Source organism: Trachymyrmex septentrionalis, unplaced genomic scaffold (assembly GCF_001594115.1).
Source record: "Trachymyrmex septentrionalis isolate Tsep2-gDNA-1 unplaced genomic scaffold, Tsep1.0 scaffold179, whole genome shotgun sequence".
NCBI classification, from domain to species: domain Eukaryota; kingdom Metazoa; phylum Arthropoda; class Insecta; order Hymenoptera; family Formicidae; genus Trachymyrmex; species Trachymyrmex septentrionalis.
Window position 1 is genome coordinate 250016 of NW_017304959.1, and position 16235 is coordinate 266250.

Consider the following 16235-nt stretch of genomic DNA (forward strand, 5'->3'; position numbering starts at 1 on the left):
ATACGTTAATATATACGAAATATATCGTATGTTCTAAGCATTAATTGCTGATCTTCTATATCGTGATGGAAAAATCAAAATTTAAATTTAAAATTTTTGTTTTATAGAGATTGTAAATAATAAATGTATGTAAAAATTCTTTACTTTGGAAATCCTATCCTATAAGAAAGAGAAAAGAGATCCTACAAATATGTGGGAGAGAATATATTATCATTAATTATATACGAGGATCGTTTGAAAAGTTTTGAGCCTCAACATAAAGATGGCATTACTCGTCAAAGCCATTCTGATACTACAATCTTTACCGGATGTTTTCCGACCAAATGGAAAAAATATCTATGCTTCTTTATTCTGAAAGCAGTGATAGAGTCAGAGCCATTAGTATGTCCTCGTATTTTTTGAAGTTACTAGAGAAAATCCTAAACGAAAGATTCCAATGGTGGTTTCAGCATAATCAGGTAATATACGATATTCAATTTGGTTTCAGGATGAACAGATCTTGCATAAATAGTTTGACTATGCTGATATCAAACATTCATAAGCAATTCTATAAAAAAGAACACTTAGCAGCTCTGTTTCTAGACATCAAAGAGGCATATAACAATGTTAGTTCTGTTAAATTATCTGATTGAACTGCCTAAAGGCTTTATAGTATTTATACATAATTTGATTTCGAAAAGGAATATCCACTAACATATCGGTCAACATCTCACGAAATACCTTTAAAAGAATTATCTCTTCCTTAATCCTACTTATTCTCATTATACATTAATAACTTAGATAATTTAATTTCTCCAGAAGTAAGAATTTTGAAGTTTGCCAACATTGCGGTGTACTCCTTTGGTTCCTCTATTGAAAATAGCTTATTATCCTTGGAATAGCAAATTAATACTGTAACCGACGAGCTTTCTGCTAGAAATCTTGAAATATCTCCTGAAAAGTGTAAATTAGTAATTTTTAATAATGATAACGTTAAGACGGGAGGCTTTCAAATTTCAATATCTAACACGGTTATTAAACTATCTTCCCATGTTAAATTCCTAGGAATAGTGCGATGTTCATTGCAAAAAGTATTGGGTTGTCCGGAAAGTTCGTGCGTATTTCTCAACAGATGTCGTTTGAAGGCGAATATCATATGTTTATGTCGATGCGATGTGTCAGATGCTTTCGTGTTTTGATTAGTGACATTTCAAAGCATAATTAGTGATATTCATTATCCCAATAAATTAAAAACGGTTTACTTGAAATCAGCTTAAAGATGGAAGGAAACGTGTTTTTTCGATGCATAATGCTTTTTTATTTCCGCAAAGGCAAGAACGCGACACAAACTCGAAAAAAAATATGTGCCGTATACAGGGAAGATGCCGTAAGTGATCGCATGTGCCAGAAGTGGTTTGCAAAATTTCGTTCAGGAGAAATGAATATTGAAGATGCTCCTCGCTCTGGCCGGCCAGTCACCACCGATGTCGACCAAATTACAGCTTTAATCGATTCCGATCGGCAAATCACAGTTCGGAAAATCGCAGCAAGGTTAAACATTGGCAAATCAGTTGTTTCCGAACATTTAAACAAGCTCCAGATTATAAAAAAGCTTGATGTTTGGGTACCGCACGACTTAACTGAAAAAAATCGTATTGATCGCATTTCCATCAGCGATTTGCTATACAAACGCAACGAATACGATCCATTTTTGAAGCGTATCATAACAGGCGACGAAAAGTGGATAATTTATAATAATGTCGAGCGTAAAAGGTCATGGAGCAAGCGAGGTGAACCGCCATCGACCACTCCGAAGGCAGGTTTACATCCAAAGAAGGTAATGCTCTGCATTTGGTGGAATTGGAAAGGGATAGTGTACTATGAGCTACTACCGAACAACGAAACCATCGATTCGGACAAGTATTGTTCACAGTTGGATAAATTGAAGGTGGAAATCACCAAAAAGTGTCCGGAATTGATCAATAGGAAAGGCGTCGTTTTTCATCATGATAACGCCAGACCTCATACAAGTTTACTTGTACGAAAAAATATTGCCTCGGCCGGGAGTCGAACCCATATTGTTTATAATACGCTCGCCTATACATGCGTAACTCACTATATATATCGGTTATTGCGAAGAGTGTTGCTAAGGTCTCGGTAGTCTAAAGGCTCAGGACGCTCACACGGAATGTAAGAGATCCGGGTTCGACTCCCGGCCGAGGCAATATTTTTCGCAATAAGTTTATTACAATTTTTTAAGATTTGGGAGAATTTGGGGGGATTATTTGTTTCAGATTGATTGTGTGAATCCGATAAATTCATCGGCTCTCAATTTATTTTCTGAAATATTAATTCAATTTAATTGAATGTATATTAGATAGTAGTTCAACATCTTAACACTCGACCGAAAAGGCGCTTTGTATTTAAAGTCTTAATATTTATATAGACGGTCTTGTTTCCAATCATAATGGTTTAAACTTTGCTTCTTTGGAACTCCTCAAAAACTACTTGGACAGCTTTTTCGCCGAAAAACCCCAGGACTTCTACGAGAGGGGAATTTTGAAATTACCCAAAAGATGGAAAAGTATTGTGCAAAATAATGGTGCATATGTTACAGAATAAAATTACTTTTAATAATAAAAATTTGTCGTTTGAATTTTGCTTAAAAATCCGCACGGACTTTCCGGACAACCCAATACGATAACATTGTTATTCAGATGTATGGAGCTTGAAAGTTACAGTACCGCCGGTATTATCCAATTATTCAATGCCACTTATCCTGACCGTGATCTTATTTCAAAATCAACTGTTTCTGAAAAACCGATTCAATTAAAGATGAGCCAAGATAAGCGCGCGCACGTTCTCATCTCGAAAAGTCCTTTCAAACGAGCCTTCACTCGACCTCACATGCCATTTAAGACTTTCAAGCCCCTTCTTCCTCCTCCCCTCGGGAATATTAAGATGGGTGTTTTTTGAGGTTCAATGATAGATTTTTACGGTCTCGTTGTATTCCTGTAAATTTCAATCCTATATCTCGAACCATTCAGAAATTATTCAGGTGGCCCAGGACTTTTGGCGGGCAGTATATAACACACTAATTAGATCAAAGATTGAATATGGCGGGTTTCTTCTTTCGCCCAGCTCGAATCAACTATACAAACTTGAAAAAATTCAGTTAAAATGCTTTCGCTTGACAATGGGATATATGAATTCTACTCTTACTAATGTAATAATGAAAAAATTATTGTTAAGAATTATTAAAAGAATTAAAAGTATTGTTAGTATACAGATTTGAACTTCTCTGTTGTAAGTTTCTTCTAAGTTTGACTCGTGATTATCTTCCGTTGCTGAATTGTTTAAAGGAAATTAAAGACCTATCGGAACATCCACTTGTGTTCTAATAACTTCAACAAAACTAATACTAAACTACAAATTTGAAGAAAACGGTGTTATTTTTACACCGTTTAACAGTGTCATTTTTAAGTCCCATGTCAATGTATACTATCAAAAAGAATTTAAAAACCAAATCTCTGATCTGAATATTAACCTTCTTAGCGACGAAAATATTTAAGTCAAACAATGTCAACGCGTTATTCCAAGATACCTTCTACATAGAGCAGTCTTCTAATATCTTTATTTTCACGGATGGATCAAGAACGGAGTTAAACAATAGTGCAATAGTGAGAATAGCTGGTTGGTCTCTTAATGAACAGTTCACCTTTAGCTTCAAACTTTATGACCTAACTTCGATTTTCATGGCAAAAGCCAGTTCTTGAATTAATAGTTAATAGTTAGTTCAGAGCTTCAAAATTTTTACACATCTTGTTATTATAGATTGTAAGAGCATTTTAGAGGTTTTGTCCAATAGAAAAAATTTCAGACATCAGTCGTAGTTAATTCAAGAGATTTGTGAATTATTGATTGAATGTAAGGATAGAAATAAAGGAATTCAGCTGGTCTGGATTCCTACTCATTGTGGCATTACCGGCAACAAAAGAGCCCTTACTAAACAGGCGGCACTTGAAGGCATTCTTTTAGAGCAAGCTATCCCTTACTCTGATGTCAGTAGCAAATATAAAGCTAAGCGTAGCGAAGAATAACATAGCTTTATACATAAGAGCTATGGAAGGTAATAAAAGCCTTTTATTCTTTCAATGTTTCAAAAGTCAAATATCAAGACCATGATTTAACAAACTTGACTAAATAGGAAAGCTATTGTTACAATTTACCAGATATGTAGCGAGTACTGTTCACTTAAGTACAGTCTTGTTAAATATAGGATAGTCAATCTGTTCTCACGAACGAGATGCAGAAGACTTAGAACACATTTTTTGGCACTGTAACAAGTAATGCAAAATATGGCATTATGACAAGAAATGCAAAAATATGATCAAGAAATTTAGCCAAAAAGGAATTGAAACCCCTTTTGATATAAGAAGTAATTTTTAAAAACTTGAAGCTAGATCTGTTGGAAATTATAAATTTTATAAATAGTTCTAAAATTCAAATTTAATTATAAAACAGTTAGTATTTGGTTAGTAAGTAGGATACATGTGTACATATAACCGTAAGAAAATCTTATCTACCTCTACATAAGATAGTACATACGCGCTTGGCATTAAATATAAGATCTTTTTTTATTATCTTTATATATGCGTGTTATCTTTATATGCAATTGTAAAGAGACCGATCTAATGTTTGTAATCTCAAAAATAACACAAATAATAAAGTGACATCTACACTGTCATAGTGTTGTAACTCAGCGAGGCTTTAAGATGGCTGTATACGTCAGGTAATGCTACAGCCCTTTAATCAAATACTGGCCATAAGGATTTTATCAAATTTCTTCGAGCGAGAAAGGAGTATAGGGCTATCTCACTCCTCCACGAACGGTGGTGTGTATACATCATGCATATTGCACATCACCGCTATTGGAGGAGTGAGATGGCCTATACTCCTTTTTCGCTCGAAAAAATTTGACAAAATCCAGATGGCCAGTCTCTGATTAAAGGGTCTCTAGATAATGCCAATAAATGAATTATACCATCTGATCAAATTTGACCCGGACTGGTTAAAAAAACAACAATTTTATGTATTTTAATACAAATCTTTATGATCGCCTTCAAAATAGCCTCCTTCTGAGCCAATACAAGCATGCCAACAATTAATCCAATTTTCCATACACTTCTTATAGGCCTCGGCCGGGATGGCCTTTAGTTCCTTCAGCGAATTTCTTTTTATGGCCTCAATCGATTCGCGTTCCCCGGAGCGGATATTTGAGTTTCGGAAACAGAAAAAAGTCACAGGGAGCCAAATCTGGCGAATACGGTGGCTGAGCGATGACTTTTATTCAGGTCTTTCGGTACGAGTCTGGCGGCGATGCGCTTCATACCCAAAACATTAACCAAAATGTGTTGAGTCGATCCATAAGAGATGTTGAGAGCTTCTGCTATCTCTCTAATGCCAACACGACGATTTTCAAGCACAATTTCCTTCACTTTTTCCATGTTATCGTCGTTAACAGAGGTGGATGGACGACTCGCATGAGACAAGTTTTCTACGACCTCACGACCCTCACTGAATGCTTTATGCCACTCAAATACTTGCGTTCTCGATAGAGTAGACTCCCCAAAACACTTCTGCAACATTTTCAATGATTCCGTAGCCGTAATTCCATTGGAAACACAAAATTTCAAGCAAACTCGTTGTTCAATTTTTTTTTTCATAGTAAAAATCGCCAGAGAAACTTTTTGCGTCGTAAACAAATGGCTGCCAAACACACACTAACTGACGTATCCCGCTCAAATTTCACACGAATGTCAGAGAAGGTTGTACCAATCTAGAAAAAAAAAATTTTTATCGATTCAATTTACGCGCGCGGTTTAAATGGACCAGTCCGGGTCAAATTTGATCAGATGGTATTATTATTAGTATGTACAATTGTTGTTTGACAGTCATTTGTGCCAATCGATGTCCGTGTTTTTGTAAAAATGGAAAAAATCGAATATCAACGATCGCCATAACAAACTTTTTTTTTTTTATTGAATTGCGGTTTGAATTAATTAACTATCCACCGTATTCATCAGATCTGATTTTTAACGACTTTTTCCTGTTTCTTAGGCTCAAAATTAGGCTGCGAGGACACAAATTTTCAAACCGAAACATTGACATCGACTGGCACAAATGACTCTCAAATAACAACGGAGCATCCAAAACAATTTTCAGAGATAAATTGCAAAACATGTACGATTGTAATACCAGAATGGTTTTGATAAGCAGTGCCATCTTCATGTTGAGGCTTAAACTTTTCAAACGACTCTTGTATAATATAATAATAACAAAGAAATACTTTTTTCTCCCATTTCTTGTAAAAACGATGTAACACACATAGTTTATATAAAAATATTGTACATATAGCCTATGATTATTTTGCAAAATTCTTCTGTAGTGTGCGTATGTACATATCTTTTAAATTTAAAAATAATTTTATGTAACACATTTACCTTTTTTTATATATATATTTTTGCATTCACAATATTTGAAAAAAATCAAATAAATGCAATAAATTAGTAATAGTGGAAAATAAGTAATACCTTTGATCGATGAGAACTATCACAACTTGTACATAAGACTTCCATGTTAATAAATAACAGTAAAGTATTAAATTCTTTCTGCTGCATATACTGTGCATATGTAAGTAGAATTGTCTGGAGAGAATTAACTTTTCTAACGCGTATTATTAATGTATTATTATTGTTAACAATGTATATAGGCAGCAAAACTATGCGTCAGCATACCTATTTTCTGCGTAACATTGTGACAGTAAGACATTACGACACGAATGTATAAATCGTGATAAAAAAATACACTAAACTAAATAGCCATTAACTGCTTTGTTTATAGTTAAATAAACAATATTTTATAAAAATAATAATCTCTTTATTCATAAGGTATCCCATTTTTAATAAAGCATTAAGATTTTTCGAAAACTGGTAGATACGGAAAAATGTTCCAAACAAAAGTTGTATGGTTCGAAGGGGAACATAAAAAGGTACTATTAATTTGATCTTGAGTGGCGTCGTCAAGATCAGGGTAAAAGCACTTTGAATTTTTTAAACAAAATCGCCCATTTTTCATTGCATATTCTTATCCAGGATCAGAATAACATTTGTCAAGATCAAAACCTTTGAAGGTTGTACTTCTCATTTTCATTTTTACGTAAAAATGAATTTTTAGTGCAAAAATAAAAATAAGAGCTACAACCTCCAATAGCCTTGATTTTACAATTTAACAAACGTTATTCAAGTCATGATTCTAAACAACATTTAAGAGGTTTTAGCTGTCGATCGGACATTTGGGTAATGCTAATGCCAGCGGTACTATAAATTTTAAATCTTTTAACATGAAAAGTGCTTAATAAACAATAGTTTATTATAGTGTTCTGAAAAGTTCTCAAGGTAAACTACGAGAATATGCAATGAAAAAGGAGGAATTCCATTGAAAAAATTCAAAGTACCCTTGCCCTGATCTTGACGCTAAGATCAAGATAAAATCCAATTAATCTTAAGGTAAAATCAATAGTACCTTTTTATGTGTCCGTCTGAATCATACAACTTTTGTTTGAAATATTTTTCCGTATCTACTATGCTTTTCAAGAAATCTTAATGCATTATTTAAAATGAGACACTTTATAATTGGTTTTTAACTATCCAAATTTTGTACATTCTTTTATTATACTGTATATACAACTTAATTCTCGGCCATATATTTAATCGACTACAACACCTATTCAAATTTAAATTCTTTTTATACCGTATAATCGTTTTTAAGTGCCATCCTTCAGTTTTAAAACAAAAGATAATAACTAACGATGCTGCTGATATAGGCTGTGTTACAAAATTTACTGTCAGTACTGAAAATCTATAGTGCACGTTACGTATAGATTTTCAGTACTGGCAGTAAATTTTAGAACACAGCCATAATATCACAGTAGCGATGTCGCTCAAAAAACAGCATTTCAACTGAAGAAAAATGCAGACGAAGCATAAGGAAATGATTTGCTTGGCCTTAGCGAAAATGCTATCTTATAGTACGCCCTGGCGGAATAATTTCTTTGCTATTTATATACTACTTCTCTATAAAAGCGGTTTGTGGAAAAAATTGAGAGTAATAGCAGAGAAGTTTGTCCGTAAATCATATTAGCAAAAAAATTAATGAGGAACTACGGACAAAATTGCAAAGAAAAGGCGGATAAATTTTAAACAACATTGTAGAGAAATTAAAAGAGATATTTTTCTGCATTTTCTTTGCAAGATCAATCTGCAAAGAAACTGAGAAGAAACTAAAGACAAATTTTCACAGTAAAATAACAAAGAATTGGCAAAGAAACTGTAAAGTAATTTGAAAAGAAATTTCTTTGCATTTTCTACGTAAAACATGTACTAAGAGAAATTGAATACAAATTGAAACAAAATTACAAAGAAAATGCAAAAAACAAATTAGTGAAAATTGCAAAGTTGTGCAGAAAAGTTGTATTACATTCTTTATCATTACTTCGTTATAATAACTATTTCATAATGACAATTTTTTTTATAATTATATTGTAACATCCAGGATAGTCACTTGATCGTTACTTGTAACGAATTGGAAAAGTTACTCGTTTACTGAGAAAAGTAACTCGACATTTGTAACGCGTTACTTTCTACTCGTTTCTTGAAAGTCGTTTATACTTGTAACAAGTAACGTTATTCGTTACAAATTATCCTTTTCAATAAGTAAATGTGTAATGATGACAAATTATGTTTCAAAGTAATTTTTCCAACATTAGCATAATCTCAATGTTTAATTTAATTACAGTCACAAAAAAAATTCAACGTTATTATCAAATCATCATTATATTGTAAAATAACGGCATTACTTATATTTACTTGCCATCCCTGAATAACAATATATACTAATTAAAGAATCGATGACTACTAAATAAAAAAGAACTGCTACAAAAAAGTATGCTATATTATGTTACTATCTCCTATTCAGTTCACCTGAAATTTCTTTGAATTATAATAACTTCATAGGCCATTTTTGAGAGAAAATACAGAGAAATCGAAGAGAAAAGCAGTATTGAATAATTCTAGTATATTTTTCTGCAGTTCCTCTGCATTTACTTCGCAGATGATCTTTTTTAAAGAAAATCCAGAGAAACTGAAGAAAAAAGCAGTATTAATAATCTGAAAACAGTATTAAATTTCTCTGCAATTTTATCTGCAAATATTATTCCAATCAAATTTGCCGAGAAATTCCAAAGAAATTTCTCTGTTTATTTCTTTGCAATTTCCGCACAAGATTCAGTACCACGACGCGAAGCAGGTTGGTATTCACATAGTCGATTCTTACATTAAAGATTGTCTTAAGTACAATTTTAAGATGTCCTAAATCAATCCGAGGATTGTATTAGCATCTTAAGACATTATTTAAGACAGTTTTAAAATAAAAACGGACTACAAATAGCACCCCATGTTTCACAGTTGGTAGCTCACTCACACTATAAACAATGCGGAGCAAAAGTAGGCGTAGTTTGGCCGAACTGCACACATCATGTAATACTTCTATCATGGGTTCATTCCACAATCATATAAGAGTTGGGTTAGGATTAAATCGGGATGGAGCTGCAGGGGGGACTCTGACCCTCTCCCACACGTATTCTTCCTACACGAAATAATTGTTCTATTCCAAATAGTTTCATTTCCCGACCCTTATCTCATTGTAAGGTAAACCTCGGTTCAAATGGAAAGTTCCACGCCCTCTATAGGCGGAAGGGAAGGTGAGATGAAAGTCGCGTGGAAAATCGTACGCTTCGGAGCACAGGAGGAGGTGGGATCTCGCTTCGCGTGAAATGCCAGAGAGAAAAATTAACATTTTTTTGTTAATAACTTTTAAAGAAAGGATGAGCACCAACTGAAACTATCTAGAAGTCACTCCTTAGAATCATGACCTTGACAACATATGTCATCGGCGCGATATCCCTTAAAACTTATAATTAACCAATTTTTTTTCTATATTTTAACATATTCAAAGCTTATTAAAATCAGAGAGGGACAGTTAATTATAATATATTCCCTTGTAAGCTTAAATAGCTTTGAGTCAATGTATGTCATCTTTTCTACATTTAATTTAAATCATTTTATTATATCAAATTACTGTTATTACTTACAATAAAATGTCATAATAGAAACATTTCTGTTGACTAATATGTCATCTAGATTTATTCTCTCAAGTTGAAGAACATTAATACGAAATTTTAAAGCACCCGATAATGTACTTGTTCTTCTTGAATCAGACTTTCACTTTTTTATTATAATATTTATTTAATTTAAATAAAACTTAAACAAAAATACCTATGTTATAAAATATATTTTTTGGTAACTTTTCCATTGTTTCTTTTGCTATGAATACAAAACGCAATATTATTTTACCTCTTGTATCAACGAACCCCAGTTTTTTCCCTACTTATAAAATTACATTGCCATAAAAAGGATAGATTATATACATGAATAAATATTTAATAGCAATTTAATTGTAAATCAAAGTTAATACGATTATCTTTCATAGAATTTATAATATTTCGTCAGTAATTTGCGCAGATGTTTCTCTGTTAGTCGGAATATGAAACAATAGAAAGACAAGAATATAAACTACTATTATAAACCGCTATTCACGCATCTTTATAATTTTCTATAAATAATTGGCAAATATATACATGAAATACGAAAAAAGAATAAATAAATTGTTTCTTTTAACTCGTTATATTTCTTGACTAATTTCTAATTCTTTTAAGAAAAATCTTGAAATCAATCAATTTTTTACTTTAAAGACATAATATTATCCATTCAACAACTGTTTTATTGAAATTACAAAAATACTAAAGAATTAGGCCATACATATTAATATTAATACATATATTTTTCTTTTTTAGAAAGAAATTTTGTATTGCAACGAGTTGAAAAAAATCATCAAACAGATTGAATATCGTTTTAGCAATTAACGCAATCTTGTAGGCATGCGATATCGGTGGGAACTTCATAGTAGTTCAAGTTTTATTAAATTACCGCCTTGCAAATAGCTGAGTGCATTATTTGCATATTGAACCTCAGTCGCAGGTGGTGAAAGCTTCTACATACTACTTCCTAGCCACAAGGGATGATCCAATAAACCCTAAGGTAAATATTCCGCCCCGAAAACAGACCTTCTCGTCTTCTTCTCTTTCATAAACAGTTTTCTCTTGTCCTGTTCGTTTTTCGAATGTAAAAAATTTTAAATAGAGTAAAATAGAGTTACATTTAAACAACAGTTGACGCGAATGGAGATTGTCTCCGGCGAGAGATCATGCGTGACCAGGAAAAGTCGAAGCTATTCACCTGATTTATCAAAACGGAATTACCATAGTAATGAGTTACCATGCTAATTAGTGATAGTTAAAAACGCATTAATGCGTTTTGTAAGTGTATGTATTTGAAATTTACTTTCGAGTAGTTTCCATTCTTTCTCCTCGAATGTAAATGTAAGTTAGCTCAACAGGACATTAGTCCCATTAATATATATACAGAATGAAAGAATATTATTCTGGCTATACAATACAATTGGGTAATATCATCAAAGATTCGGTGGTGTCTCATATCGTGTCGTTCCATTTGGAACCGTGCCACAATGGAATGTAATTATCAATTTAAAAACAGTTATTGCCCACAATTAATCTACCTTTTTTCTGTTTAAGAAATTTACATATACTCGTATATAAAACTATTTATGAAAGCAATATCATTATAAAATACTTTCAAAAAAAATTAATTGTAACGAAAGATAATTATAAATTAAATTTCTAATTATAGAAAGCTTCAGCGATTACATAAAAATTTGTTTATTAGTATATACATTTTAATTCCTATTATAGAGATAAATTATTTAACTTCATAAAAATAAAAGAGAATATAGAAAAAATATGATATGAAATTTTTTATTTAAAGAAAAGTTAACTTCAAAATTTCAGGCCGATTTCACGATTAATCTCTTTTAACTAGTCTTATCTCTCAGAGCTATTTTATGCATTTTGAACTGGAGACGAATACGAATCTTTGCATTTTATTTATCATTCAATGTCTCTTACCATTCATTAATACAAAGAGCGAAAAAATCGCCCGTTTTTAGGCCATTTTGGAACTAAATTATGTGATAAATTTTACTTTATATTGAAATATTAATCACAGAGAAATTTGAAGTTCAGATGACAATTATTTTTAGAGTTAGGAAGGGCGGAATCAAAATGCATTATCGAATTATCATAGGTTCGTATTTTAAGCAAGTTGATCCAGCTGTGTATATTAAGTATATCACATCGCTAATTAGCTAATTTAAAATAATATAACCTCATTGATAAAGCAGTTAAAAATTACTAAGAAGAGCGATCGATATCGAGTAGTGTGTGCAATTGGACTGTGTGCAAATGCGCCGTTCCCAATCCAGCCGAAGGCAAGACTGAACATCACACTTATTCCAGTGATTTATACATCAATTTGTTTTAAACGTAAAAAAACGGATTTTCGCATAGATGTAATATGTGATCCCCTCCCCCCCACTCCCCCCCTCCTCTAGTTATAACAATTGTCACCTCAACCTGAGAAACTTCTTTGTAAATAATATCACATTATAGGCATACAGTTGTAATTAATATCATTTAGCACACAATTTAGTCCAAAAATTGAGGGCCCAAAAAACGGACGAAAAAAACCATCTTTTCTCGGTCACTTTTTAATTCTAATCTTAATCGATTAACTTTATCGCTGTTCTATTAAATTAAGAAGTACGTCGGTTAGATCTCGGATCTCATCGAAAGAGATCTTTGGCGGAATGGTCTCTCTCACTAACTTCTATATTGAAGTTAAAAAGATTACCAGGAAAATTATGGCCGGTAGATGAAGGAAAATGAAGGAAAAAGGTCACAAAATATCAAATCGATCCACATAAAATTCTCGTAAAAAAATAAAAAATGCAATGCGAATCATGCACAAAGAATCAAGTGTTGTCAGCAACATTTTTACTTCATAAAAGTCACCTCTTTTCATAGTTGATCTCTTTTCATAGGCGTTCGGAGAAGACGGATAAACTTGTGAAATATAAATACGAAACTACGTCAACCACATGCATGGTCATGAACTTTCCATCCATGTGACATGTATTGTAAAGCTATAATAACAAACGTGGCGCAATAAAATATTAGGTGTGAAAAGTATACGCGTTTATAATAGCAATATAGTCGAAACAATAATTGTCTGATTACTAATCAATTACAACACTTTTAAGTTACTGACCGATAAAAATCGATGTTTTAATATTGTTAAATTTATATTTAATAAATATATTTAATAAATAAGAAAAAAACCGTAATTAATGAGTTGCATGAATAAACATGCAATAAATTTTTTTTATAATAAAGATAAAAGTGTAGAAGTAATTACACAGGACAACAAAATTAAAATTTTTTAAAGTTGTTTTAAAAATATATATTGATTTTATAGGAATTTGATGATCCAAATTCGAAAAAAAAATCTCACTACATCGCCCACAATTTTATTACAACAAAAATTAACTCTTAAAATATATTTCAAATATATTTAAAATATATTATAAAAACTTTATAAAAATTATATAACTCGATTATTTATGTTATAAATCTTATGTAAATGGCTTAATAAATTCCTTCTTCTTTTGTCAGAGAAGTTTGTAGCTTTTACTTTTGTGCCTTGCTTTTCGATTTTCACAGTGCAGCATCCAGCAATGTCTCATTCTCGTGGGAGAGTAAATAAATTTTTTTATCGTGTAGTGTTAAATCCTCATTTATATTTTATAGAGTATAAAAAAAATTAACGTGTATATTAAATAACTGTGTAATACAATATTTTTATTGTATTTTTAGAATTTAACACTTAAAAATGTATCAAAAATATAATCAGAACATATTAAATCAAAAAGAAATATAAAAGGTATTTTTTTACATTAGGGGCCATCTCTTCGATGATCTCTTAACCTTGACATATGTTATAGAGGTACTGATCAACTTTTCCTAATAAATTAATCCGTGGTCTCTTATAGTTTTCGAAATATATTTATATAAAGCTCATTTTCAAAATTTCATTATTTTCTGTATATCGCGCGATTTTCACGTGAAGCGACTTCCATCCCACCTCCCCCCTGCTTCAAGGGTGTCCATCTTTCATTTCCCTTGACAGCAGGGAATCATTTAGAAAAGCGAAGATCTAAATATCTTAGAAATTATAAAAGATCGCCGATTAATTTATAAGGAAAAGTTGTGTGATCAGTACATTCACCTTTACAACATATGTCAAGATCGAAGTCATCGGAGAGAGGTGTTCTTAAAATTTGTAAAAATGTAAAAATTTACCATATAAAATTGACAAAGTGAAATATAATAAAAAGATTATAATCTTTAAAATATACTGCTGTTTTTTTTGCCTCTTTAAGGAGATTCCACTATTACTTTGGAATCAAAAATGCGACTGAAATAAATTGTCATTACAGCGATTTCAAATCATATACAATATTAGTGCAATGGATACTATTCATGTGCTATATTTTTAGTAAATTATTAGTGTATAAAATATTAACAAATGTATGAAATTGTCAACGATTCGGAAAGTCGAGTGTATACTTAGCAACGTTGCACTTTGCTGTACTTTGCGATGATGCGGGCAGTGATCGGCTATAGTAAATAATAAGGGAGAAATTCAGAATCGATATAAAGGCTGATTTTATATTATTTTCGTATCTGTTTCTTTACATCGAAATGGATTATATAAAGTTGACTTCGTATCAGCTGTGCACTACGGCGTTGCCAAGTTTGTTACTATTAATACGATCCGTGGTAAAGGTAAACTTTGTGACAATAAAGCTTTAATCCATACAGCAAAATCCGATTTTTCTTTTTTATACACAATTGTTGATATTTCATCTCAACTCCTAGTTTTTTGAAGTCCTAAATTGGCTGAGTGTGTATTAAATCGGTGATTATCTACTTTGGAACGACCGCCTCCCATAAGGCAATATGCTTAAAATGGTCAATTTCAGAATAATATTACAAGAAAACTATACAGTCAATATTGTTCAAATTGTGGGATTATATGTATTTATTTACTATATAAAAAAAATTAAGTCTTTAAGTTGGTTTTCTAACAGTTGGTTAACTAACAGTCGAACCTCCTTAATGGCATTTTGCTCAAAATTGTGACACGATAGCCAAATTTAGACAACGTATTCATATTGAGCAAGCAAGAAACAGTAGAAATAGCTAAAATGATTAAAACAATTTTGCCCATGTTGCCCTGTGTCATTAATAATAATAATTACAATATATGATGTTATTAATAATTATTCTTATTAAAATCCTCCGCGAACCAGGTGAAGTGTGACATAACCCCCCCCCCTCTCCCCTCTCCCAGCGAGATGAATTTCTATAATTTCTTAAAAAGTGTCGCGTGCATGTTGCCTGCTTTATGTAACTGGAGAGTGCGTTATCAATCATACTAATTAGTATAGCATAAGGTATGAAATATACCTACATGTGATTCATGTTGATTTTTCAACTGGTTCGCGAAGAGTTAAGAATGTAACAAAATAGAATGTAATAAAAAAAAAGATTATATGAAGTTCTATGTATTCACACGACTCTTTTCTTTTTGCAATCATTTGTGTCGCTGTTGTTTGTGAATCTAATCGAAAAGATACAGAATAATATTATGGCAGATAATAACTAAGAACAGAATGTCGCGTGAAACGCAGAAAACGTATATATAACAGATATTATCAAGAGGGAGCACAAAAGAAGTATTGTCACACCATTCATCGATACAAATAGTAACAGCGATAAGCGATAGTGTAACAATGTATACACAGGATATCCTAAAATTCGCAACTCAAAATACAATAACAAAAAAGTTTTCGAAAAATTAAATAAAAAAGTAATTTATATATAAATTTTTATTTTAAGCAGAGTTTTTGAGATATGTAAGGAATTAAATATAACTAATTATAAATTACGTTTAGATGATCACCTGTGAGTATTAGTGAACGCGCTGTAGACTATGCTCATTAATGTTCACTAATATTATTATACACCGTACACACGACTCGTGGACAAGTGACTATCTAAACATAGTCTGTAACTGGCTGTATAAACCTTTCAAAATCCT

General features: G+C 31.9%; 2 protein-coding genes across 2 annotated transcripts; one reads left to right on the plus strand and one right to left on the minus strand.

The window, feature by feature from the left end:
• The first annotated feature begins 1265 nt into the window (after positions 1–1265).
• Positions 1266–4079, plus strand: LOC108746566 (histone-lysine N-methyltransferase SETMAR-like). Its single transcript, XM_018483417.1, has 2 exons — positions 1266–2043; positions 3917–4079. Exons 1-2 carry the CDS (start codon positions 1289–1291, stop codon positions 4077–4079), a joined length of 918 nt encoding a protein of 305 aa, XP_018338919.1. The 5' UTR covers positions 1266–1288.
• A 775-nt stretch (positions 4080–4854) lies between these two features.
• LOC108746567 (putative uncharacterized protein FLJ37770) lies at positions 4855–5627 on the minus strand. The gene is made up of 2 exons (XM_018483418.1): positions 5307–5627; positions 4855–4995 (listed from the first exon to the last, which is right to left on the minus strand). The coding sequence occupies exons 1-2, from the start codon at positions 5625–5627 to the stop codon at positions 4855–4857; spliced, it is 462 nt and encodes a 153-aa protein (XP_018338920.1).
• Positions 5628–16235: the final 10608 nt, after the last annotated feature.

Coding starts and splice junctions, on each gene's coding strand:
- LOC108746566 (XM_018483417.1), top strand. CDS start 1,289: ATGCTTTTTTATTTCCGCAAAGGCAAGAACGCGACACAAACTCGAAAA. Junction 2,044..3,916: donor AAAAATATTGCCTCGGCCGG/GAGTCGAACCCA, acceptor ATGTAAGGATAG/AAATAAAGGAATTCAGCTGG.
- LOC108746567 (XM_018483418.1), bottom strand. CDS start 5,627: ATGTTGCAGAAGTGTTTTGGGGAGTCTACTCTATCGAGAACGCAAGTA. Junction 4,996..5,306: donor AAAGTCATCGCTCAGCCACC/GTATTCGCCAGA, acceptor GGCATTATCTAG/AGACCCTTTAATCAGAGACT.